Here is a 25,946-nt window from a genome sequence, read left to right as displayed (position 1 = left end):
TGATACCCCTATTCCTATCCCCCAACATCTGATACCCCTATTCCTATCCCCCAACATCTGATACCCCTGTTCCTACCCCCTAACTTCTGATACCCTGTTCCTATTACCAGTATCATGTACCTATGCCTCCACCTCTGATACCCTTGTTTCTATTCCCCAACCTCTGTTCCCCCAGATCTCATGTCTTAAGCCTTCAATACCCCTATTCCCCTTATCCAACCTCTGATTCCCCTGTTCTTATCTCCCAAACTTATATGATTGTCCCTATACCCCAACGCTGGATACTCTTGTTGCTAATCCTCAACTTCCTATTCATCTGTTCCTTTTACCAACTGATTACCTTGTCCCTATCCCCCAATCTCTGATACCCCTGTTTCTATCACTCATCCTCTAATACTCCATTTCTTCAACCTGTGATATTCCTGTTCCTTTCCCAAAACTCTGATAACCCTGTACCTTCACCTCTGACACCTATGTTGCTATTGCCAGTCTCTAATACACTTGTTCATACCCCCCAACCTCTGATACTTCTGTTCCTATCCAGACCTCTGATACCTCTGTTCCTATACCCCAACTTCTGAAACCCTGGTCCCTTTCTAAAACCTCTAATACCCCAGTACCTATCCTCCAACCTCTAATACACCTGTTCCTATCCCCAACCTCTAATGGCCCTGTTCCTATCCCCAACCTATAATGCCCCTGTTCCTATCCCCAACCTCTAATACCCCTGTTCCTATCCCCAACCTTTTTTCAGCAGGAACATGGAGCCACCTTTGGCACTGAATGTTTATAATGGCAAAGGTTACTGGGTTGTGCTGGAATTTCTATTTATGTTGGCTGCTGGGGTATCTATTGTTGCCAATGGGGATCTATTGTTGTTGGGGGTCAATTGTTGCTGGAAGGGATCTGCTGATGAGGAAAGAGTCTGCTCCTTCTGTTGCTGGTTGCTGGAGTTTATTGATGCTGGCTGTTGGGAGATTTGTTGTTGCTGTTGGAGTCTATTGTTTCTGGGGTGGCATTTTGTTGTGGGGGTCCATTTTTGCCAGGAGAATTTATTGTTGCTGGGGGGGGGGGGGTATATTGCTGCTTGCTGTAGGGCAGTGGTGGGCAACCTTTTTTTTCAACTGAGCCAAATCTCGCCAAAACCACAATTGAAATTTATTTTGAGAGCCACATTTTTAAAACTGAAAATACATCTCCCATATAGTAATTCATCCCCCATAGTAATTCATCCCCCATATAGTAATTCATCCCCCATATAGTAATTCATCCCCCATAGTAATTCATCCCCCATAGTAATTCATCCCCCATATAGTAATTCATCCCCCATATAGTAATTCATCCCCCATATAGTAATTCATCCCCCATAGTAATTCATCCCCCATATAGTAATTCATCCCCCATAGTAATGCATCCCCCATATAGTAATTCATCCCCCATATAGTAATTCATCCCCCATATAGTAATTCATCCCCCATAGTAATTCATCCCCCATAGTAATTCCTCCCCCATATAGTAATTCATCCCCCATATAGTAATTCATCCCCCATAGTAATTCATCCCCCATATAGTAATTCATCCCCATATAGTTATTCATCCCCCATATAGTAATTCATCCCCCATAGTAATTCATCCCCCATATAGCAATTCATCCCCCATATAGCAATTCATCCCCCATAGCAATTCATCCCCCATAGCAATTCATCCCCCATATAGTAATTCATCCCCCATATAGTAATTCATCCCCCATAGTAATTCATCCCCCATATAGTAATTCATCCCCCATAGTAATTCATCCCCCCTATAGTAATTCATCCCCCATATTAATTCATCCCCCATATAGTAATTCATCCCCCCTATAGTAATTCATTCCCCATATTAATTAATTCCCCATATAGTAATTAATCCCCCATATAGTAATTCATCCCCCATATAGTAATTCATCCCCCATAGTAATTCATCCCCCATATAGTAATTCATCCCCCATATAGTAATTCATCCCCCATAGTAATTCATCCCCCATATAGTAATTCATCCCCCATATAGTAATTCATCCCCCATAGTAATTCATTCCCCATATAGTAATTCATCCCCCATAGTAATTCATCCCCCATATAGTAATTCATCCCCCATATAGTAATTCATCCCCCATAGTAATTCATTCCCCATATAGTAATTCATCCCCCATAGTAATTCATCCCCCATAGTAATTCATCCCCCATAGTAATTAATCCCCCATAGTAATTCATCCCCCATATAGTAATTCATCCCCCATATAGTAATTCATCCCCCATAGTAATTCATCCCCCATATAGTAATTCATCCCCCATAGTAATTCATCCCCCCTATAGTAATTCATCCCCCATATTAATTCATCCCCCATATAGTAATTCATCCCCCCTATAGTAATTCATTCCCCATATTAATTAATTCCCCATATAGTAATTAATCCCCCATATAGTAATTCATCCCCCATATAGTAATTCATCCCCCATAGTAATTCATCCCCCATATGGTAATTCATCCCCCATATAGTAATTCATCCCCCATAGTAATTCATCCACCATAGTAATTCATCCCCCATATAGTAATTCATCCCCCATATAGTAATTCATCCCCCATAGTAATTCATCCCCCCATATAGTAATTCATCCCCCATATAGTAATTCATCCCCCATATAGTAAGTCCCCCCCCCATATAGTAATTCATCCCCCATATAGTAATTCATCCCCCATATAGTAATCCATCCCCTCTTCAGGGCGGACTGTGAGAGGAGAGGAGTTCGTCACGCTGCCCCGCCTACATCCTGGCTGCCCCGCCTACATCCTGACAGCTGCAGAGCCTGACTTTTGGGGCGGCCGCCCGAGAGGAGGGAGGGGGGCGGCCGCCCGAGAGGAGGAAGGGGAGGGGAGGGGGCGGCCGCCCGAGAGGAGGGAGGGGAGGGGGCGGCCGCCCGAGAGGAGGGAGGGGAGCGGGCGGCCGCCCGAGAGGAGGGAGGGGAGCGGGCGCCCGGCACACAGAAGAGCCGCATTTAAGTTTGTAAAGAGCCGCATGTGGCTCGCGAGCCGCGGCTTGCCGACCACTGCTGTAGGGGATCTATTTTATTGCTTTTCTGTTATCATTACCAAATTCCATACAAAGTATTTAGCACCACAAAATGATACTTGGCTCTGTATTCTCTAGATGGAGCAGTACTGGGAGGTGAGTAGGGGGTGGAACCAAGGGACAGTGCTTGGAGGTGGGTACGTGAAGACAAGAAGAGACTCAGTAGGGGGGAGTCCCTGCACAGATTGTCTGAGAAAAAAAGCCCTGCCTCTTTCTATACCAAACCTCTAATACCCCTCTTATACATCTGTTTTTGCCACTTCTGCTGAGCCCCCCTTCTTTGTCTCCTTCTCCCTCCAGAATTGGTCGGGTCAGTAACAGATCTGGGAGGCAAATTTCAAATACACTTCATGTTGTAGAAGCTCCGCTTATTGTGTCATGTGATTATTTTGACAAAATCACTGCTGGAAGGAGGTTTTGGAGGCAGCCTGGGATCAGATTTATATGCAGAACCACGTGTTATGTTTCTTGCACTGTAATGAGTTTCTAACCCTTCTCAACATCCCCTCCTCCTAAATTCTCAGTTCTGAGACCTGGTGCTGCCCCCTCTAACCCTTCTGCCCAGTGGCCCATGAGTGCCTTTACAGTACACACAGTTGGTCCTCACTCCCATTTATAGACATCACAAAGGTTACAGACAGTTGTCAGTCCTGCATGTCACCCAGAATCTGTATACATCATTTCTTTATATCACTTTTATATCTCCAGTCAACTGTAAATACATACACAAGAGGGCTTAACTCCTCGTGCATTACCACCATACAATTTATTAAGTTCCAAAAGACAAATGGGTTCTTACAAACGATAATAAACAACAAGCATGTATCATCCCAACTTCAGCCTTGGACGATAAATCCCATCAAAAGACAGACAGGACACCAGGCTTATTTAGCTCTGAGGAAGGGAACTTGATTCCCGAAATGCATTAGTTTCATACCAGATGGGATTCATTGCCCAAGACTGAAGTTGGGTTGATACATACCTGTTGATACATTCCTGTGGATACCTGTTGATACAGGCATGTATCAAACCAACTTCAGCCTTGGGTAATAAATCCCATTAAAACACTATCTTGTAGGAAAGCTAATGCATTTCGGGAGTCATGTCCCCTTCCTCAGAGCTAAACCAGCCTGGTGTCCTTTCTGTCTTTTGATGGTATTTATCGCCCAAGGTTGAAGTTGGTTTGATATATGCCTGTTGTTTATTACTGCTTGCGAGTACCCATTCATCTTTTTTGAACCTAATAAATTGTATGGTGGTAATGCATGAGGAGTTGCGCCCTCTTATGTGTGGTTTTACAGTTGACTGGAGATTTCTAGATTTGTGAAGGGCTACATCTGAAGAAGCATTGCACACCTTCTGTAAGTTCCCTTTGGAGCACATCAGGTTGAGCACTGGAATGTTTTTTTTGTCACTTTTATATCTGTATTAACAAAAACAAATGAACTATTTCTGTTCTGTGTTATTTCAGTGATGCATTAAGTGTGCAGGAGTCTAGGGAGCGCCTGGCTGTCTTCTTCAGAGACCCCAACACCGATGCAACATGGCTATTAAAGCTTTTCTCAGAACTTTCAGCCTTTAAATATGGGACTGTGTGTGGCTGCATTTCTCATCTTGGAAAAGATAAATGGAAATCTATGGTTGATAAATCCTCCATCATTATCCTGTATCACTCACACTCTTCAGAAAACCCCTTACCGCATCTGTCTGATCTGAAGGCATTCCTGGATTACTGCCGAGAAAAACATGGTAAGAGAGTCATACTGAGTCACAGATGAGAAAGGTATCTCCTGGATTCTGGATCCACTCTGAATGCCTCTGTTTTGTAGACCACAGATCTGGTCACTTTGTTTACAGAGCTTTCTGGTTGCTTTTCATTCCTTTAAAGTGGTTCTAAAGGCTAAAGGTTTTTTACCTTCATGCATTCTATGCTATATTGAGGGGCAACACCCTCTCCTGCAAAGACCTAGTTCCGTGAACGAAACAGTGCTCCAGAACTCCTCCCAAGCTTGTCAGACTGGCTTCTGTTGTTAGTACCTTCCAGGATATAGAAAGAAACAATCTCCCCATCTCAATAATGTGATAGAAGATCCACCATTCCAGAGACAGTCTTGTGCTGGGATACAGCTTCATTGGGAATCCAACAATTGGGTCCCCCTGTCCCATGCTTCCAAGACATTTAGTTGGAAGGGCATTGAATGAAGCTGCGTAAGTAGAACCAGCTCGAAGGAGACTACCATTTTCCCCAAAATCTTTATGAATAAACAAATTGAGTGGTTTGTTAGAGTCTTTAGCAAGTTTAAGCCCTCAGAGTAAGAGATTTGTCTGGACAGAGAAACATCTTTCCAGGAGCTGTTTCCAGAATACAGCCCAGATATTCCAACCTCTGGGCTGTAACTAAGGCAGAGTTCTTCAGATTCAGAACATATCCAAATCTCTCCATAGTGCTCTCCATGAAAGACACACTTGTCCCTAAGAGTGGAGCAGACTTCTGTCGCCCAGGTACAGAAATATACTGAGAATGTAATAGCCTCAGAACTAGAGCCAGAACCTTAATGATACTCTGGGAGCTGTAGACAGGCTGAATGGTAGAGCCACACACTGGAAATGATGTTCCTCCACTGCAAACCTCATAAATCTATGGTGCAGTAGAAAATTTGGGACGTGCAGGTAAGCATCTTTGATAGTGGCTAATGTTAGAAAATCTCCTTTCTGGAGAGATGCCACTATTGACCTCACTGACTCCATCCAAAATAATGTTCCTCTGTTGAGTTTCTTGAGATGCAAGATGGGGGAACACTGTTGTTTGGTTTTGGAACTGTGAAGAGTTTAGAGTAAATCCCCCAAAAGCCTTTTGTCTTGTTGAACTGGAACAATTATCCCTTGAGATAAAAGATGATTCAGAGCTTGGAAGAGAGAAACATTTTTTGTGGATCTGAAGAAACTGTATCCTCGAGCCACAATGTTGGGAACCCATTCATCTTCTGTCTTCTCCTGTCAAGCTTCCATAAAGGCCTGCAGACATTATCCATCCTGAATGAGTGGAGGAGCCCCTTAATTGGTAAGAGGACTTATCCCTTGCCTAGAGGGCTTTGAAATCCATGATTTCTTGTGAAACTGAGACTGGGGTTTTGGCTTAGAGCTTGATGTTTGAAACTGGTGAAAGGAATACTTCTTGGAAGTGAAAGGAGTCTCTGAACTTCAGGTTTCACCTTCTTTTTTAAATGGTAGCAAAGTACTCTTACATACAATCACTTTCTGGATGCAATCATCCAAAGCAGGACCAAACAACCATTCCCCTTGAAAACGTAAATGTTCCACATGCTTCTTGTAGGGTAATCCACTGACCAACATTTCAGTCACCATAAAATCCTGTGCACTGGCAAGACATCTAAATGGGAAAGCTGTTAAGTGGTGCCCTTTAAAGTGTCTACTGAAAAACGAAGAGCAAGAGGGAAATCCTTCAGTTTTTTGTTCCCATCAGAATCACTAGACCAGGGGTGTCAAACTGGCGGCCCTCTAAGCTGTTGAAAAACTACAAGTCCCATCATACCTCTGCCTTTGGGAGTCATGCTTGTAACTGTCAATCTTTCAATGCCTCATGGGACTTTAGTTTGGCAACAGCTGGAGGGCCGCCAGTTTGACACCTGTCCTCTAGAAGGATCCTTCTTCCGTATCATTTATCAAGCCCAGACATTCAGGCTTTGGCAAATTCCTATAGCTGCAATCACCGGCTTTAATGCTGTCCCCACCAGGGGGGCATGAAGCCTTAAAGTATATGTAAACCCTCACCTTGTAAAATAAACTATTCAGTTCAAAATATACTGTAAATGAAAGGCAAAAAACTTGTGTATAGATATAAAAAAAACATTATAAATACCCTTTTTTCCCCTTTTTTAATAAGTGATCACATGCCCTCAGTGGCACATAGAGGTAGGAAGGAGACACAGCAGCACACTGATATTCCCAGTGAATGGCTGTGCAGGAGAGAGGGGGCATGTCAGGACAAGTCTGATCTTTAGAGGAGAGCACACTAAGTTCCCAACACAGCTAGAGAACTGACCATGCTCTCATGCCTAAGTGTAGTCAGTTTTTAATAGGAAAGCAGAGGGATTGGTCCACTCCATCGCTTAACCTCAGTAGAGGAAAACAGGAGCGTAGCTAGATATCTCTGCCTCCTGACACAACGATCATATAGAAGAAACGTATGAGCAATCCAGGAACCATAGTACAACAGCTACAGCTGCCAAACGACCGTATAATTAAAGGGCCCTTAAATGTGCAACACCAAGCAGGTGAGAGGTAGACAACACAAAAACAGTGCAAAATCTAAAATGAATATAACACAAATAGATAAACACTAAATTTATAATAAGTGTCCATGAAAAATAAAATATATATATAAGTCCTTATTCCCATCAAAACCAAAAAAAATCAATCAAAAATCTTCCAAATGTGCTTCCACCTATCCACCACATGAGAAATAATGTTGACCACACTCACAAGATGGAGGTGAGTAGTGAGACTTATAGGATATAAGGGATCCTATAACCAAGAACGTCTTGAGAACGCCCTGTGGGTGGGGCGAAACGCATTGACGCACTTCCGGTCCGCCGTCATTCTGGTTAAATGTCACTTCTGGTGTTTGGAACGCACGCCGGCTTATGCGGTTCAAGTGGCCATCTTGGAGGTGGAAGGCTATTCATCCTCTGCAGTGACTATAGAAGCGTGAGATCCCTATATCTACATTCTGAAAATTTGTTATCTTGAAGCCATTGAGGCTATTAAACAAGGCTTTTAACTTTATTTAAACATGTGAGTGGCCTTATTCTATCTTTATATTCTATATGGAGTGGCAGTATTACACTATGTAGTTTTTTTCTCTGCACACAATTGAGGAATCCATGGAGGAATAGAGTGGAGACGAGGGCTATACCATAGCAGGGTGAAGAAGGAGATTTGAGTTCCTTTGGAGGGGTTATAGGATCCCTTATATCCTGTAAGGCTCACTACTCACCTCCATCTGGTGAGTGCGCTCAACATTATTTCTCATGTGGTGGATAGGTGGAAGCACATTTGGAAGATTTTTGATTGATTTTTTTTGGTTTTGATGGGAATAAGGACTTATATATATATTTTATTTTTCATGGACACTTATTATAAATTTAGTGTTTATCTATTTGTGTTATTTTAATTTTAGATTTTGCGCTGTTTTTGTGTTGTTTATTATTGGTGTTTTTTCACTGGTGCACAGCTGCATAATCATATAGTTTTTTCTTTTTTTTGGCGCTGGGATATATACTTTTGGTTTTAGGTGAGAGGTAGAGGCCACTGACCAGGACATGAGTACCAACATAGTGGTATCCCAGGGCACTTACTAGCTGCTGCAGTCCCCCCTTAGGGGGGTCTGATCTACACCCAACTGCGGCTTTAGCATCAGGACTCTGAGGTATTCAACGAGACTCCCTTGAACTGTATATCACTCTACTGGTCCACAAGGAAATATATAATTTCAAAAGGGTTCAATATTCAGGGTCCCTTGGCGACCAACAATGTTACAGGCTGTCCCCGAGTGTCCGGGTACCATTCTTCTGAGCAAAGAAAATGCCATAGGCTATGGATCAGGGTAGCGCCAGTCTCTTAATCCTGGCTGGAACTTATGAGAAGCTAACTATCTTTGTCCAGAGAACTAAACCAACATGACTATCACGTAAGACACTAGCAAAACAAAATGGAACCTGCCATAATGGGGATGAGTTATATAAGGGAAAGGACTTTTTTTGGACAGTGTTTAATCATCTGAAAGTGTCAGCATAACCTTACCACCATGAATTTGAAGATGTTCTGTGTTCCAGGGATTTACAAACAAGGATAAAAATATTTTTGTACGCTAACAGTACTGACTTATACATAGACAACAAGTGGGTAAAATGCTCAAGTTAAAAAAAATTGTATAACAGTTTTTTTTAGTTTGCCAAACTTGTAAAACTGGAGCTGTCATATATATAGTCTAATCTATAGTCTTGTCTACTCTGTAGGTCCAGAAAACATAAAAGTTGTGATAACTGATGTGGAGGATATAGATTCGGAGAGGAAGATTACAGAATGGTGGATGGTGGGAAGATGCTGGGACTGGGAACTCCTGACTCTCAGCAAAGCAGAAATGAGATCTCTGACTGAACATAAAATAAACCTTCTATCAGCAGAGAGAAGAATGGCCAATAAACTCCGACACATCTACCAGATCGTACACGAGGCTGCAAGTAATAGGGACATTCCATTATTTTATTCCTCTATTATACTCCTGTAATACTGTACATTGAGTATGTTTTTAATGAGTATTATATTGTGTGCAGTATAAGGTGTGGTCCTATTATATGGACTGTGTGACAATGGAGAAGTTTTATCCTCACATTTCCACAATTCACTTAAACGAAACCTGTCAGAGAAGTATAGAGACTGCCATTGCTCTCTTATTTTTCTGAAAATGTCTTCCCCTCATTACATTTCCACAATGTCTCATATTTGTCTTTTGTTCTTTACAGAGAAGAAATTTAATCAGGAAATTGAGAAGGTAAAATATATATTTAATAGCAATTCCTCATATCATTGTTCATTCTACTGTAGATCTATTATTTTTACATTCTGTTTTACAGACCAAGCTGAGCAACAAATATGAAAGTTAGAGGGGATCAGACAGACCACATAACACTGCTGGTGGCGGGGGGAGGGGGGGGGGTCGGGTGTTAAAATGATCATCTTTTATTCTTTTTAAAGCTTTTTTTCCAAATGAAACAAAACTGGTGCAGTAACTGTTTAAAATGTATTAGTTGAAGTTGGGCTTTAATATATTAGTCTCTTAACTAAAGTCAATTTCACACTTGTCCATCTAAGACCACACTGTCCATAAGGTGGATAATGGCTCTACTGGCCAGATAAACAGGTAATAAATCTGTTGCTGCAGTGTGACTTATGTTGTAATTCTCTCAGGTACCATTAAATGCCCCCACACATCCTCATTTATTTAGAATAATGGGGTGTAAGGTCATTTGAGTTGGGGTCCCGGCCTTTGGTTGTTAGTCAACCTTTCCTGGCACTCATTCTAGGTAACCCAGGTCACATAAGCATTGATGGGCAAAACTTCTGGGCTTTTGGTGGGTAGGGCAACAGCTGATGCCTTTCTTCCTTTTGTCTGATCCAGCAATGGAGACAACATTTAAGCAAACATAGAGCTGGGGTGTGTGCGGTCCTTCAGGGAAGGCAGGGTTTGGATTACTCCCTAAGAAGGATGCGTTTGGCTTTAATTTGGGTTTGGACTGTCACTCCCACCCACTGCTGCTAAGTCAGCTGCAACCAGGGCATGCCATGCTCATAGTTTCATGTACACAAAAGGACAGGGATGCTTGTGACATCATTGAACTAATATGGTCACATGGACATATTAGGTCAGCTGTTTGGAATGTTAAAAGCATATATGCCATAGAGGTAACTAAGAAGTAACAAATGCCCCTATTGATGTTGGAAGCATTTATCTTGGTAATATGGAATTCTGGTCTTGACTATCATGATTCCTTTTGGAAAGGGGGGAGTTCTCTTGATCTGTGTGCAGGGACAGAGGGACTTATACAGGCCTACAGTGTGAGCACAATATTTACATAGTTAGTCTGACTGAAAAAAGACAAAAGTCCATCCAGTTCAACCATTAAAAGAAAAAAAGTTATAATCCTACATCCACAGTTTATCCAGAGGAAGGCAAAAAACCCAGCAAAGCGCGATCCAATTTTCTCCTGCAGGGAAAAAAATTCCTTCCTTACCCCCTGAGAAGCAATTGGATATTCCCTAGATCAACTTTACCTATAAATGTTAGTATCCGGTTATATTATGTGTATCTAGGAACATATCCAGGCCTTTTTTAAAGCAATCCACTGAGCTGGCCAGAACCAACTCTTGAGGGAGTCTATTCCACATTCTCACAGTTCTCGCTGTGAAGAAACCTTTCCATGTTTGGAGATTAAATTTCTTTTCCTCCAGACATAAAGAACACCCCTTTGTCCTCTGTGATGACCTAAGGGTGACCACAATAGTGGCACCGTATCCTGGTAAGGTCAGGCTGGGCCTTGCCTACAGTAGAATTCCCATGGAGGTGATGTCTTACTGTTCCACCTGAGGGAAGCAGGAACGTTGGGGAGTCCCAGGCAAAAGTTACACCACATTGTATTCCTCAAACATAAGTAGACAAAATGTTATGTTCCAACACTGATAGACTGCATCATCATATACATCAGTTTTTTATTTTGTCTAGATTTGCACCTAAAGGAAACTTGTACTAGTACCCATTACACATTCTAGCTTTTATTTTATATCCGTGCTGTACCTTCTCACTAATTCTTTTCAGTTTATTTTTTATTCGGGTTTCTGTAATGTATCCAGAATTGTCACAAAGTTCATATGAACATATATCAACTGTCATGAAGCAATTACCATATCTGTAATACTGGGTAAGGGTGAGGACCACCACTATAGAGGAATGTAACACAGGTTTAAAGTATCCTCCTAGGTTGGCTTCAAATACACTTCTGTGTCAAACATTTCATCTCCCAGTCTCTGACAAATGCAGGTCCCACATCTCAAATCAGTATACTGGGAGTTGCAGTATCTGTAGGCAGTAAACACAAAGAAGACAATTGCAATAAAACTTGTAACTTGTATTGAGCAGAATACCAAACACCCTAGTGGGAAACACCACTTCGGGAAAAATAACTCACAGTTCTATGTAGTCACAAATGTTGGTGAGGAGAGGTGTCGACCACATCTGTTTCAGAGAGGTAAGTATGGCCTGACCGGTCCATTCCCAAAAGGGAAAGCTTATTTCCAGGTTTTACGAGGCCCCAGCCTTTCCCTCCTCATCGGGAACCTTTCCCTACCTCTAGTTACAGTCCCTAACAAGTGGGGTTTCCTTCGCTATGCTAAGCACTTGCAAAATGAGTGCCAAAACTGGGTGGAAGGAACTTAAATAGACCTTCCTGACCCAAGATGGCCAGCAAGGGTCACATGGTCACAGTGTAACTAACCATAACGCTGCTGCATTGAACCAGGAAATCATAGAGAAACTATGTTTCCCTTGGACTTCCTCTCCAGGCAGTGGTACCACTTGGGTCGAGTAGGGTGTCTATGTCTTTCAGACATGCCTGAAGCAAGTGATAGGTCAGGGACAGGTACCCTCTGGTTAGGACAAGTAAATAGTGTGAGGTAAGATTCCCGGTGAGCAAGGATAGATCAGGGAGGTCTCCTCCTCTCTGGGATACCATTCAGTGCCTGGTAAAGGAATGTAAAGTCTCCTTGTAGGCTGTGGGGTTAGGGAAGGCCAAGGCGGTAGGCACCCAAAGGAAAAGCATGGCACATACAATGGTAGAAATTCAAACTTATATTGTTACACACTCCAGAAACAGTATGTCAGGGATCACGGCCCATGGAGCCGCGATCGCGGCTCCGTCCCTCGCGCATGCGCGGTGGCGGCAGATCGCGCCGGGACACAGGCACCAGGGCCCGGCGAGCCGCGGCTGACAGGACGCCGCGCATGCGCAGTAGGAGCCGCGGGCGCGCCTCAGGCGTCCAATGACAGCCGGGGGCGCGTCCTAGCCGGCCAATGACAGTGCAGGGCGCACTATTTAAAGATGCCCTGCACTGTCACAAGTTGCCGCAAGGTCTTCCTGTGATCCTGAAGTTCCTGTACCTGCCTGAGACCCTGATTGACCCTGACTACGCTGCCTGCCCCTGTGATTGACCCGGATTGACCCTGACTATTCTGCCTGCCCCTGCGTTTTGACCTGGATTGACCCTGACTATTCTGCCTGCTCCTGCGTTTGACCCGGATTGCCCTGACCATTCTACGGATTGATACCCCCTGCTGACCCTGCGTGTGACCCGACTACTCTTGGCCTACCGATTCTGTACCCCGCTTACCCTCACGGGCTCACGATCAGTTGTTACCCTGCTAGGGCCGTTAGCCACTTCACATCTGGCTCTCCCGGTACCTGTCCCCAAAGGTCTCCTCGGCCACTGGGGGGCCTGCTCGGAGGTCGTGACCTGGCCCGGGACTGTTTTAAGTCCATCCCCACCATCAGGGGCCCTGGTGAAAGCACAGCCCGGGCTTAGACCCCACGCTCTGAGTAGGTCCGCCAGTTGGCAGCCTGAGGCACCACCGGCGGATCATAACAGTACCTTGCGGCCATGACAGAGCCAGGAAGTGTACCGGCGTCCCTAGAGGATATTTGTCAGCACCTGGCAACCTTGACCCAAGCTTTCCAGAACTTCCACAGTCGCTGCGCCCGACTGGAGGACCGCATGGATTCATTAGCTCCCCTGACTCCCCCTGCGCAGAGTCCTCCACCTGCAGAACCTCCCGCTAACCCGGGATCCGGAGCGGTTGCCACACCCCTAGCTCCCGAACCCCGCGTTCCCCTGCCAGAGCGATTCCGTGGTGACCGGAACCGCTTCCGAGCCTTCCGAAGTGCGTGTACCCTGTACTTTGACTTACAGCCCCGCACGTTCACCACCGAGTCCATCAAGGTGGGGTTTATAGTCTCTCTCCTGCAGGATGAGCCCCAGGATTGGGCTCATCGTCTGATGGAGGGGCACGACCCACATCTTGACTCCGTGACCGAGTTCTTTCGGGCCATGGCCGTCTTGTATGACGACCCTCAGCGGGCTGCATCCGCAGAGACTACCCTATACTCACTGCGGCAGGGCCGCCGGGCAGCCGAGGAATATGCGGCCGACTTTAGACGTTGCATGGGAGACACCAGATGGAACGATGCGGCCTTATGTCACCAGTTCCGCATCGGGCTGTCTGAGTCTCTCAAAGACGAACTCGCACGAGTAGGTCTACCTGACACCCTGGAAAAACTGATCGAATTGGCCATACAAATTGACCGTAGACTAAGGGAACGTCGGCTGGAAAGGAGCAGCCAGGGTCAAAGGGTGGCATGGATTCCGTCCAGAGATACAGCTCCAACCCCAGGGAACCATCCGCGAAGCACGGAAACAGGGGACAACCCGGAACCCATGCAACTGGGATTGGCCCGTTCCCACTTATCGGTCGAGGAACGTCAGAGGAGACTATCACGGAACCTATGTCTGTACTGCGGGGAAGCTGGTCATCAGGTGCGCTCGTGTCCTGCTAAAATGAGTAAGTCCACGCCCGTTTCTCTTACTTTACCGGCAGGAAGGGATGATCAGTCGAGTTACCTGGCCATTCCTGTGTCTTTGCAGCTCCCCGGAGGAACATTGTCGGTGACCGCAATCGTTGACTCAGGAGCCTGTAGTTGCTTCATCGACCTGACCTTTGCCCACCGGCAAAAGATCCCACTCCAGACCAAAGAAAGGGGGTTCAACATCTTCTTGGCAGATGGGTCCCGTATAAAATCAGGGGTGGTGGACCAGGAGACACCACCCATTTTCACCACAATGGCAGACCATCACCAGGAGTTCCTCCGCCTGGATGCCATCGCATCCCCCCTTTTTCCAGTCATTCTGGGGCTCCCTTGGCTGAGGGCCCATAACCCCCAGATTGACTGGGAAAGGGGGACAATTCAATTTCGCTCCCCTTATTGTTTGAGTCACTGCCACGTCACAGGACCCATGGTGCCCCGGTTCCTCCTGTGCTTGGATGGCGACACCAATCTATCCCAGGTTATTCCTCCGGCCTACCACGACTTCTTAGACGTCTTTAGTAAGCGAGGAGCAGATGTTCTCCCTCCGCACCGTTCCTACGACTGCCCCATAGACCTCCTACCCGGATCTGAAATCTCATTCGGCCGTATCTTCCCCTTGTCCGAAACAGAATCGGGTGTGCTGAGGGATTATATTGACGAAAACCTACGGAAGGGATTTATTCGTCCATCCACATCCCCAGCTGGGGCCGGATTATTCTTCGTAGAGAAGAAAGACAAATCGTTACGGCCTTGCATTGACTACCGTGACCTGAACAAAATAACAGTAAAAAATCGTTATCCTTTGCCCCTAGTCCCCGAGCTCCTCCAGAGATTGAGATCCGCAACGATATTTACTAAATTAGACCTGCGGGGGGCCTATAACCTAGTCCGTATCAGGGAAGGGGATGAGTGGAAGACGGCATTCCGTACGAGATTCGGCCACTATGAATATTTGGTGATGCCGTTCGGGCTCTGTAATGCTCCGGCGACCTTTCAGCACTTTATTAACGATGTTTTTCGTGATTTTCTCGACATTTTCGTGGTGGTCTACTTGGATGACATCCTAATTTTTTCCCCCTCACGGGAGGTTCATCGGGGTCACGTAATACGGGTACTAGAACGGTTGCGTCTACACGGGCTATACGCGAAGGCAGAAAAATGCTGTTTTGAACAGCACGAGATAACGTTCTTGGGACTGGTTCTCTCTTCCGCGGGGGTCGCGATGGATCCCCAGAAGGTCACGGCGATCTTGGATTGGCCAATACCCGCCGACAAAAAAGGGGTACAGCGCTTCATTGGGTTCTCTAACTTTTACAGGAAGTTTATTAGGAACTTCTCCGGTCTGGTCTCCCCAATCACACAACTGACGAAACTAGGGGTCCGCTTTAAGTGGACTCCCGAAGCGCAGACGGCATTTGAAAGACTCAAAGAATTGTTCACCTCTGCTCCCATTCTCTGCCATCCAGATTCTTCCCTCCCATATGTTTTGGAAGTGGACGCCTCCGAAAATGCGGTAGGAGCGGTGTTATCCCAAAGGAATGGTACCAAGGAACTACTGCACCCCGTGGCGTTCTTCTCCAGGAAGTTGACACCAGCGGAACGTAACTATGACATTGGAGATCGGGAGCTTCTGGCCATAAAGACTGCTCTTGAAGAATGGAGGTATTTATTGGAAGGAGCCACGCACCCAATTCTAATATTCACAGATCACAAAAACCTTGAATATTTAAGAACGGCGAAACGACTGAGACCTCGCCAAGCAAGATGGGCCCTTTTCTTTTCTCGATTCTCATTCCATATAACGTACCGACCCGGGTCTAAGAACACTAAACCAGACGTTCGAGGACCCCGACGACGCTGTGCTGCCGGACACCATCTTGCCTTCTGGGAGTTTCCTCGCTCTACAAACGGAACTTCGCTCCCGGCTTCTCGATGCTTCCGTAGGATTACCAGTTCCGTCTGGGTCACCCCTCCAGAGCCAGGGGGGGCTGTTTTGGAAGGAAAACCGGATCATGGTCCCAGAAGAAGTGCGAACCTTGGTCCTGGGGCACTGCCACGACCATCCCATGGCGGGCCACTTCGGGGTAACGAAAACTCTGGATCTATTACGGCGCTCGTTCTGGTGGCCAGACATGATCAAGGATTGTGAGCATTACGTCCGAACTTGTCCCACCTGTCAAAGGAACAAGCCCTCCAGAACTAGGGCATGGGGACTGTTACGTCCATTGCCCATACCCAAGCGGTCCTGGCAGATGATAGCCATGGATTTCGTGGTCGAACTTCCACCATCCCAGGGCTACACTGCAATAATGGTGGTCGTCGACCGCTTTTCAAAGATGGCACATTTCGTGCCCTTGGAGAAGACCCCATCAGCACCAGAAACGGCACGGATCTTCATCAAGGAAGTGGTGAGGCTTCATGGGGTTCCCGAAGATATAGTGTCCGATCGGGGGGTCCAATTCACCTCCAGATTCTGGAAAGCCTTATGTAAATCGCTGGGAATCAAGCTATCGCTTTCATCCGCCTACCATCCACAGACCAACGGCCAAACTGAGAGGACCAACCAGACGATGGAACAATACTTGCGGTGCTACACGTCTTACCTCCAGGATGACTGGCTGTCGTTGCTGCCTTCCGCGGAATTCTCGTACAATAACTCGAGTCATTCAGCTACGGGTCAATCCCCGTTCTATGCCAATTACGGGTATCATCCCACATTCCTCCCTGACCTTATGCCTGAGAATCCGGTACCGGCATCTCAAGACATCTTGGAATTCCTTTCAGTCAATAACAAGACAATTCAGGAAGCCATCGCTAAAGCCCAAGAGGACAGTAAACGAGCATTCGACGGTAAGAGAAGAGGAGAATTACTGCTTCGACCAGGAGATCGGGTTTGGCTAGCAACAACCAATTTGAAGATGCTGTGCCCTTCAAGGAAGCTGGGACCCAAGTACATTGGTCCGTTTCCTGTAAAACGAGTCATCAACAGGGTGGCCTACGAGCTCGAGCTTCCGCAGACACTCAGGATACATCCTGTGTTCCATGTGTCCCTCCTGAAGCCATCTAGACCGGATCCCTTCCCGGACCGTGAATCTAGACCTCCCGAGGCAGTCACCATAGGTGACCAGGAGGAATATGAAGTGGAGACTGTCCTCAGTTGCCGAAGGAGGGGAGGCCAGACGCAGTTCCTGATAAAATGGAAGGGGTATGGTCCTGAGGAGAACTCATGGGAACCCGCCCGGAACGTTCACGCGCCCAGGCTCATCCGGGAGTTTTTTCGTGCTCACCCGCGGTGGAGAGATCAGTGGGGCTCCCGGAGGGTGCCCATTGGGGGGGGGCAATGTCAGGGATCACGGCCCATGGAGCCGCGATCGCGGCTCCGTCCCTCGCGCATGCGCGGTGGCGGCAGATCGCGCCGGGACACAGGCACCAGGGCCCGGCGAGCCGCGGCTGACAGGACGCCGCGCATGCGCAGTAGGAGCCGCGGGCGCGCCTCAGGCGTCCAATGACAGCCGGGGGCGCGTCCTAGCCGGCCAATGACAGTGCAGGGCGCACTATTTAAAGATGCCCTGCACTGTCACAAGTTGCCGCAAGGTCTTCCTGTGATCCTGAAGTTCCTGTACCTGCCTGAGACCCTGATTGACCCTGACTACGCTGCCTGCCCCTGTGATTGACCCGGATTGACCCTGACTATTCTGCCTGCCCCTGCGTTTTGACCTGGATTGACCCTGACTATTCTGCCTGCTCCTGCGTTTGACCCGGATTGCCCTGACCATTCTACGGATTGATACCCCCTGCTGACCCTGCGTGTGACCCGACTACTCTTGGCCTACCGATTCTGTACCCCGCTTACCCTCACGGGCTCACGATCAGTTGTTACCCTGCTAGGGCCGTTAGCCACTTCACATCTGGCTCTCCCGGTACCTGTCCCCAAAGGTCTCCTCGGCCACTGGGGGGCCTGCTCGGAGGTCGTGACCTGGCCCGGGACTGTTTTAAGTCCATCCCCACCATCAGGGGCCCTGGTGAAAGCACAGCCCGGGCTTAGACCCCACGCTCTGAGTAGGTCCGCCAGTTGGCAGCCTGAGGCACCACCGGCGGATCATAACACAGTACAGAGTCTTTCCAACAATATAGGTCAAGCGGCAACACTCATAGCAGTATGCAGGGCTTGCAGAGGAAGAGAGCAATGCACAGAGGCTGGCTGCACTTGGCACCAGGAGCAGTTGGAAGGCAGTTGCTGTAAGCAGAAGTAGCAGAGACGTTCCCCAAAGAGCTCTGACAACAGTCCCTATGCTGTCCCTCCCCCTCTTAAACCTTTCCCTGCATTAGGCACACTCTGCCTGACAGACGGGTTCCTGTCCTTGACCTAGCCACACACAGAATGCACAATGACCCAAGGCTTTTTGTAAGCTCTGCCCTTACTAAAGATGGCCACAGAGGTCACCTGGGTGGCAGTGTCCATTTGGATGGCAGTCTTCCCGATGACATGTATGGAGGCCATTCTCTATGCAAGGTAGTTGCAACTGTGCCTCCTGTGTAGGGAAGTCAACCTGCACCTGACTACATCCTCATTTGCAGAAGCAGCACAATTTGGTAGTCAGTATACAATCACCCCTTTAGCAGAAGCCATCCTACGGTGACACAAACTGTGAGATGCTAAACATGATTATAGCTTTATTCTTGGATTGCTTTGTTTCAGTGTCAAAGCATTGCTTGCGGTGTTGCTTTTATACTGTTTACAATTAATACAAGTTATGTCAGTGCTCCACAAGACTGTGTGCTGGAATTGACTTTAAATAAACATGGTTAGATTTTCTTGATATATCGTTTTTTCTTTATATCAGTACTCTGCCTTATCACCAATTTACTTCAATTTCTTTAGCAGGCCTTTGGAAATGTAACAGCCTGGGTAAGTAGGGCTCTTTATACTTTCTTTGCATTTGGATGTGCCCCACATTTTAGAAAGGTATTTTGAGTGTTTTACATGCATAGTCAACTTCAGGAGTTTTTGTTTCAGCCAATAGAAAATAGTAAGGGAAGGACCAGGGCCAATGCTAGACTATTTGGAGCCCTAGGCAAGACCAGCCAGAACCATGACACTGACCACACTCATATGAGTGATGGGAACACATCTATTATCATATACAGTGTCTCACAGAAGTGTGTACACCCCTCGCATGTTTGTAACTACATCAGCAATCTTGTCTCCAAATATCACCCAAACCATACTCCCTGATCCTTACAAGACCTCCTGCTCTATAGCTCCCTTGTCTCCTCCTCCCATGCTCATCTCAAGGACTTCTCCAGAGCTTCCCCCATCCTCTGGAACTCTCTACCCCAATTTATCAGACTATCGCCCACTCCTTCTCACTTTTAGGCGATCTCTGAAAACCTATCTCTTCAAGGAAGCCTACTCTTCCTACCAGTCCATCCCCCACAGTTACTACCTCTTGTACCACTAGCCCCTCCCTCCTAGATTGTAAGCTCCAAGGAGCAGGGCCTTCCTATCCCTCTTGTATTGAACTGTATTGTTGCTGTATTGTCTCCCTTTATATTGTAAAGCGCTGAGCAAACTGTTGGCGCCATAAATCCTGTATAATAATAATAATAATAAAAAAATATTTTATTCTACCTTTTCATGTGATAACACTGAAGAAATGACACTTTGCTACAATGTGACGTAGTCAGTGTACAGCTTGTATAACATGGAAATTTGCTGTCCCCTCAAAATAACTCAACACACCGCCATTAATGTCTAAACCGCTGGCAACAAAAGTGAGTCCACCCCTAAGTGACAAGGTCCAAATTGGGCCCAAAGTGTCAATATTTTGTGTGGCCGCCATTATTTTCCAGCACTGCCTTAACCCTCTTGGGCATGGAGTTCACAAGAGCTTCACAGGTTGCCACTGGAGTCCTCTTCCACTCCTCCATGATGACATCACGGAGCTGGTGGATGTTAGAGATTTTGCGCTCCTCCACCTTCCGTTTGAGGATGCCCCACAGATGCTCAATAGGGTTTAGGTCTGGAGACATGCTTGGCCAGTCCATCACCTTTACCCTCAGCTTCTTTAGCAAGGCAGTGGTGGTCTTGGAGGTGTGTTTGGGGTCGTTATCATGTTGGAATACTGCCCTGTGGTCCAGTCTCCGAAGGGAGGGGATCATGCTCTGCTTTAATATGTCACAGTACACGTTGGCATTTATGGTTCCCTCAATGAACTGTAGATCCCCAGTGCCGGCAGCACTCATGCAGCCCCAGACCATGACACTCCCACCACCATGCTTGACTGTAGGCAAGACACACTTGTCTTTGTACTCCTCACCTGGTTGCCGCCCCACACGCCTGACACCATCTGAACCAAATCAGTTTATTTTGGTGTCATCAGATAACAGGACACGGTTCCAGTAATCCATGTCCTTAGTCTGATTTTCTTCAGCGAACAGTTTGCAGAATTTCTTGTGCATCAACTTTAAAAGAGGCTTCCTTCTGGGAAGACAGTCATGCAGATCAATGTGATGCAGTGTGCGGCGTATGGTCTGAGCACTGACAGACTGACCCCCCACCCCTTCACCCTCTGCAGCAATGCTGGCAGCACTCATACGTCTATTTCCCAAAGACAACCTCTGGATATGATGCTGAGCACGTGCACTCAACTTCTTTGGTGGACCATAGCGAGGCCTGTTCTGAGTGGAACCTGTCCTGCTAAACTGCTGTATGGTCTTGGCCACCGTGCTGCAGCTCAGTTTCAGGGTCTTGGTAATCTTATAGCCTTGGCCATCTTTATGTAGAGCAACAATTCTTTTTTTCAGATCCTCAGAGAGTTCTTTGGCATGCAGTACCATGTTGACCTTCCAGTGACCAGTACTAGAGAGTGAGAGCGATAACACAAAAATGTTATGGGTGGACTCAATTCTGTGAGATACTGTATAATCACTGCCTCTCTTATCATCCATCAGGTATAGGGAGTCCTAGAATACCCTGGTCTCCAACTACACAGCCTGCAAGTTCTCCATCCAGCCTGTCGGTCTAAACGGAATGGCTGCAGCTACTGGATATTGATGGTGATCTGGCAGTGCAGGCACTTACCCTACATGGGAAGAGGCCAATTGAGGCTACCTTCTCCATGGCCAGGTTCCAGATGCTGGGGGTGAGGGAAGCATTATGGCAAGATGGGCACCAGCTCAGCTTTTGGCGACATTGGTTGCAGACTAGCACTGCAGAATGGGGGGGCAGCACATAGTCAAAGCAGATGGGACACTCAAACAGAGACCTCAGCTCACTGTGCTATTGCTGGGACATCAGCCTGGAGATCACCACCACCATAGCTACCGATGAAGGGGGTGCGGTGGGGCCAGAGGCGGCAGGGAAAATGTTGGGGACCGTAGAGGACAGGGTGTGCGGTGGTGGGGGAGGTGGTGGCGGCTTCTGTTTCCCGTCCGGTTTGTTAGCACTGCTGTACAGTGACTACAAAAAAAGGATGTAGTCACTGTACAGCAGAGGATGAGGGCTGGGACCAGTGGTTGTGGCTGCTCCCTAGGTGGCAGTGCACTCTAGGAGGCTGCCTAGTTTGCCTAGCGTTAGCGCCGACCCTGGGGAGGACACTAGTTCTTACTGGCTAAAAAGCTTCTGAAATACACCTAATAAAAAAGGTCTTCTCATGCAAGCAGATAGGGTCAAAATGCCAAGTTTTCCTCAAAAACAGCACAAATGGCTTTTAGAGTGTCAGGAATAGAGCTACAGCTGCCAAGGAATTCATATGTGAATGGTCTTCTCTTATATACATGGGATTGAATTTGTCCAGAGTCTTGTAGCTTTGAACTCCAAGCTGCAATATGCTCAAATGTGAATGGGACCTTGGAAACTGAAAGTTTGATTGGTCTCTAACCACTTTCCGACCTTGCTATAGCCAAAAGATGGCTACGGAGCATTTGTGTGGTCTGGGAAGGACTCTATAGACGTTGTCCTAGTATTCCACCCCCAGCAAGCCCCTGGAGCACGCATCAGGCTGGCTTTGTGATCACTGTGTTCTTTGAACACAGCTGATCACATGCAGGGTAAACGGCCAATCACCGCTGATCACATGCAAACACACTTGCAGGTTATCAGCATTCCTTTCCTCATACGCTGTGCCTATGTGAGGAAAGGAAAGCCGATAACTGGCAAGACTGTCAGTACATGGTTTACACTGATGATCAGTGCCCTGATTATCACTGCAACCCCATCTGTGCCAGTCAGTGCTCATTAGTGCAGCTTTTCAGTGTCCATCAGTGCAGTATACCAATTCCCATTAGTGCCACCTATCAGTGCTGCCTATCACTGTCTCATCAGTGCAGCCTCATCAGTCTAGCCTCATCAGTGACCATCAGTGCAGCCTCATCAGAGCACATCAGTGAAGAAGAAAAAGTACTTATTTGCAAAGCTTTTATAAATGTTCTGCCTTTTTTTTGTTTGTTTAGAAAAAAATAAAAAAAACAGTGGTGATTGAATACCACCAAAGGAAAGCTCTATCTGTCTCAAAAAATGAGAAAAATTCAATTCAGTACAGTGTTGCATGACCGCACAATTGTCATTCAAAGTGCAACAGCGCTGAAAGTTGAAAATTGGCCTGGGCAGGAAGGTGAAAGTGCCCGGTATTGAAGTGGTTAAGTTTTACATTAACAGATTACAAGACTACAAATAGTTTTGCATATATGGAAATTTTATTTTGTTCGTTTCTTTATTTTAGGTAATGTACAAATTTGGGATCTTCTCCAGATCAACAATTAGTGATTATTCCTGGATAACTGAACTGCTCCATTCAGATCATTTCAAGGCTCATGTTTCAGAGGTCATGCCTTTAGACATCAGCAATGACCCAACCAATACTACGATGTGCACCTTCGGTATCTTGCACTTCACCAAGAAGAGAGGACAAGTCAATGGGATAGATGCAGCAGATTGTCAGCTGATACAACAGTACAGAACTTGTCTTGGTAAGAGATATTATAATATCTGTATTTATTAAATAGCTGTTAACTCAATCAGTAAAATCTAATATATCTTTTAACATGTTAATCTAATTTTGACCGCCAATTAAGTAAGACTGTCACCCCTCCAAATATTAACCTAACATCTTAACCCTTTCCTTCCCTAAGTCATGTACAGTCTCAGTCCATTGTTCTTCTCCGGGTCTAACTATTTGTGAAACAACATCAGATGCAGTTGTATGTTAGTTTTCTATGTAGTGCCACCCATGAAGGGGTCGCTGGTAATAGCTGCTTCTTTCTCAAACAGTACAGAGGCCACCAGTCACCTAAGCAACAGTCCATGGGTTTATCATGTTGTGGTTTATTGCTTGTGGAACTTATAACAGGAGAGGAATTGGAGCATGGGAACACTCAGAAACATTAATCAAAGGAACTCTTCTCCTTGTAAAGACAGCACAGTCTAAACTCTCACAGCTGGGGACCATGAGGTATCTTTCTCAACTGTCTTACAGCTTCACAGCTAGGGACCATGAGATCAGTCTCTTTGGCACTTGATTACCCTGCACAGCTTCATAGCTATAGGTACCCAATGCAACTTCAGGAACAGTGCACAGTACTGGAAGGCAGTCTTCACTAAGCTTACAGTCCAGGATACTGCTGAGATCAAGAAAATGGCCAATATCTGAGACCCTATGAGAGCAGTTTCAGTCAGATAGCTACCACCGGTCCTGGTCACGCAAAAAAAACAGCACACAGTCACTAGGATCCTGAGTATTCACAAGGACAACTGCACAATTCATAGCTTCCTCCAGGTTCTCTTTGACTACATGATAGCTACTAACTCCTAGCTTCTATTGGGTACTCTTCAGTGAGGGAGAGGTCAATACTCCCAATGACACAGGACAGCTATACACTGTCCTGCTTCCACCAGACACTCTTCAGTAAGCTCTCCAGACCAGATCCTTAGGTGAGGTCTCTTAGCGAGCTCCATGTATGCTTAGGAATAACACCCCCCCCCCCCAACTCTGCCATAGCTGGGATCTTGATATATCAGAAAACTCTAGCAGAGTTTCTTCAAGGTGTTGCAGTCCATGAGGCTGTGGAATGTCTTCAGCAGGACAAGAACAGTCTCTCCAGGGCTCCATATGACAGTGTGTATCAGCTTCCCCAGCTACCAGGTGGGTGAACCTCTCCAGGGATTGGCTAGGCTCTGATCAATATTTCGGCTGGTTATTTTAATTATCCATCCTTAAGCTCTAGAAACAATTTCTAGAGGTGGGGGGAGTAATACAACTCTCAGCCTGTGAAACTTTGAACAGACTAAGCCAAAAACAAAATTTACCTAGCAACCGGATTAGGAGGATGCTACATCTGTATGAAGAAGCCATATTATACAGTATTTTTTCACACACAATTTGTCAGTTGGTCCATCAGATAATTTACAATTTTTATTTTTGTAAGCACTTTTTTTAAATTAAGGAGCATAATGCATTGTGCAATTATGTAAGTCTTGATGAAAAAAATTTGACATTAATCTCAAAGCCCAACTCAGAGCAAAAAAGACGTTTTGGCGCTGTGTCCACACTGCAAGGGTTACCTCCTCGATTTCTCCAGGGGAAAAGAGAAAGTTTATACTCACCCCATTCTCCATTCCAACAGCAAACAGTGCTCCCCCATGATCCAGAGGTGGACTGTTCCTGGTGTCCTCATGTCCAGAGCAGGTCTATGGGCTTGATGACGTCAAGATGTCACTGTTTTTGATCGCTACACCACAGAGGGGAAGGAGCTGCAGGGACATGTTTGGGGAAGATCTGAAGATCAGGTAAGTATGTCTCCTTTCTCTTGCCTCCTAGATAAAAATTAGCAATTAACCATTGCAGTGCAAGCACAGCGCCATTGCAAGGGAAAACTTTTGATTTACCCGGAGTTGGTCTTAAATGACAGGTCACATTGTGAATGTGTTATGCATAATTTCTTGGCAATAAAGTCCCAAGCATGTACGTGTCAGGGTTGTTGTTGGTGGTGTGGGAGGGGACACAGAATACCCAAATATTACTTGCCTGAACACAAAGTCTCCAAAATTCTACACAACTTTCTAGATTCTACATCTCCTGACTGTCAGAGTTTGAACTGGCCAGAATAAAGGACTTGCCTCACTAGAGATCAAGATTTCCTGGGGTTCCAGAGCTGAGAAGGTTAATGCGATGGTTCACAACCAATCACTCACTACCTATTTTGTAGGGGACAACTGAGGCTGCTTCCCCTAAACCTAACACATTATCTTACAACTGACAACATCTACGGACTTCCCAGGAGGGGAGACTCCAAGAACTTTCTAGCCCCAGGCCCTAATGCTCAGGGGAGAGAAACATACAAATCACAGCACCACCATCTCATGGCCTAAGCCAAGGAGGGAAGACCATATGGTAAGAAGTCTGACAAATATTTAGCACCTGCTTAGCACACTTTACCAGGTCCTCAATTCCTGGTGATTGGCTGGGTCATCAGATAATTCATCACACTGACTGTTAATCTTCTGTTCACAGACAGCAGTCTTTTGTAGAAGAAATAACAATCCATGTTTAGGGAAAACTCACAAGGAAAAACATAAAATATGACTATTAGAGATGAGCGAATCGAACCAGGCGAACCGGAATTCGATA

At 46.2% G+C, this 25,946-nt stretch overlaps 1 protein-coding gene across 1 annotated transcript in view; it reads left to right on the top strand.

Moving 5' to 3' along the window:
* The window catches only part of LOC149451998 (uncharacterized), a 77,565-nt gene that overhangs the window by 12,235 nt on the left and 39,384 nt on the right, over nucleotides 1-25,946 (top strand). The window contains exons 3-7 of the mRNA XM_089689878.1: nucleotides 4,578-4,855; nucleotides 9,145-9,369; nucleotides 9,652-9,680; nucleotides 19,202-19,228; nucleotides 23,043-23,289. Of these exons, the coding sequence (XP_089546004.1) occupies nucleotides 4,578-4,855; nucleotides 9,145-9,369; nucleotides 9,652-9,680; nucleotides 19,202-19,228; nucleotides 23,043-23,289 (806 nt within the window). The remainder of the gene's footprint in view (nucleotides 1-4,577; nucleotides 4,856-9,144; nucleotides 9,370-9,651; nucleotides 9,681-19,201; nucleotides 19,229-23,042; nucleotides 23,290-25,946) is intronic.

The sequence above is a fragment of the Staurois parvus genome, unplaced genomic scaffold (genome assembly GCF_062004578.1).
Source record: "Staurois parvus isolate SC_StPar_1 unplaced genomic scaffold, SC_StPar_1.0 ptg000503l, whole genome shotgun sequence".
Taxonomy (NCBI): Eukaryota; Metazoa; Chordata; class Amphibia; order Anura; family Ranidae; genus Staurois; species Staurois parvus.
This window is presented reverse-complemented; position numbering and strand designations above follow the sequence as displayed.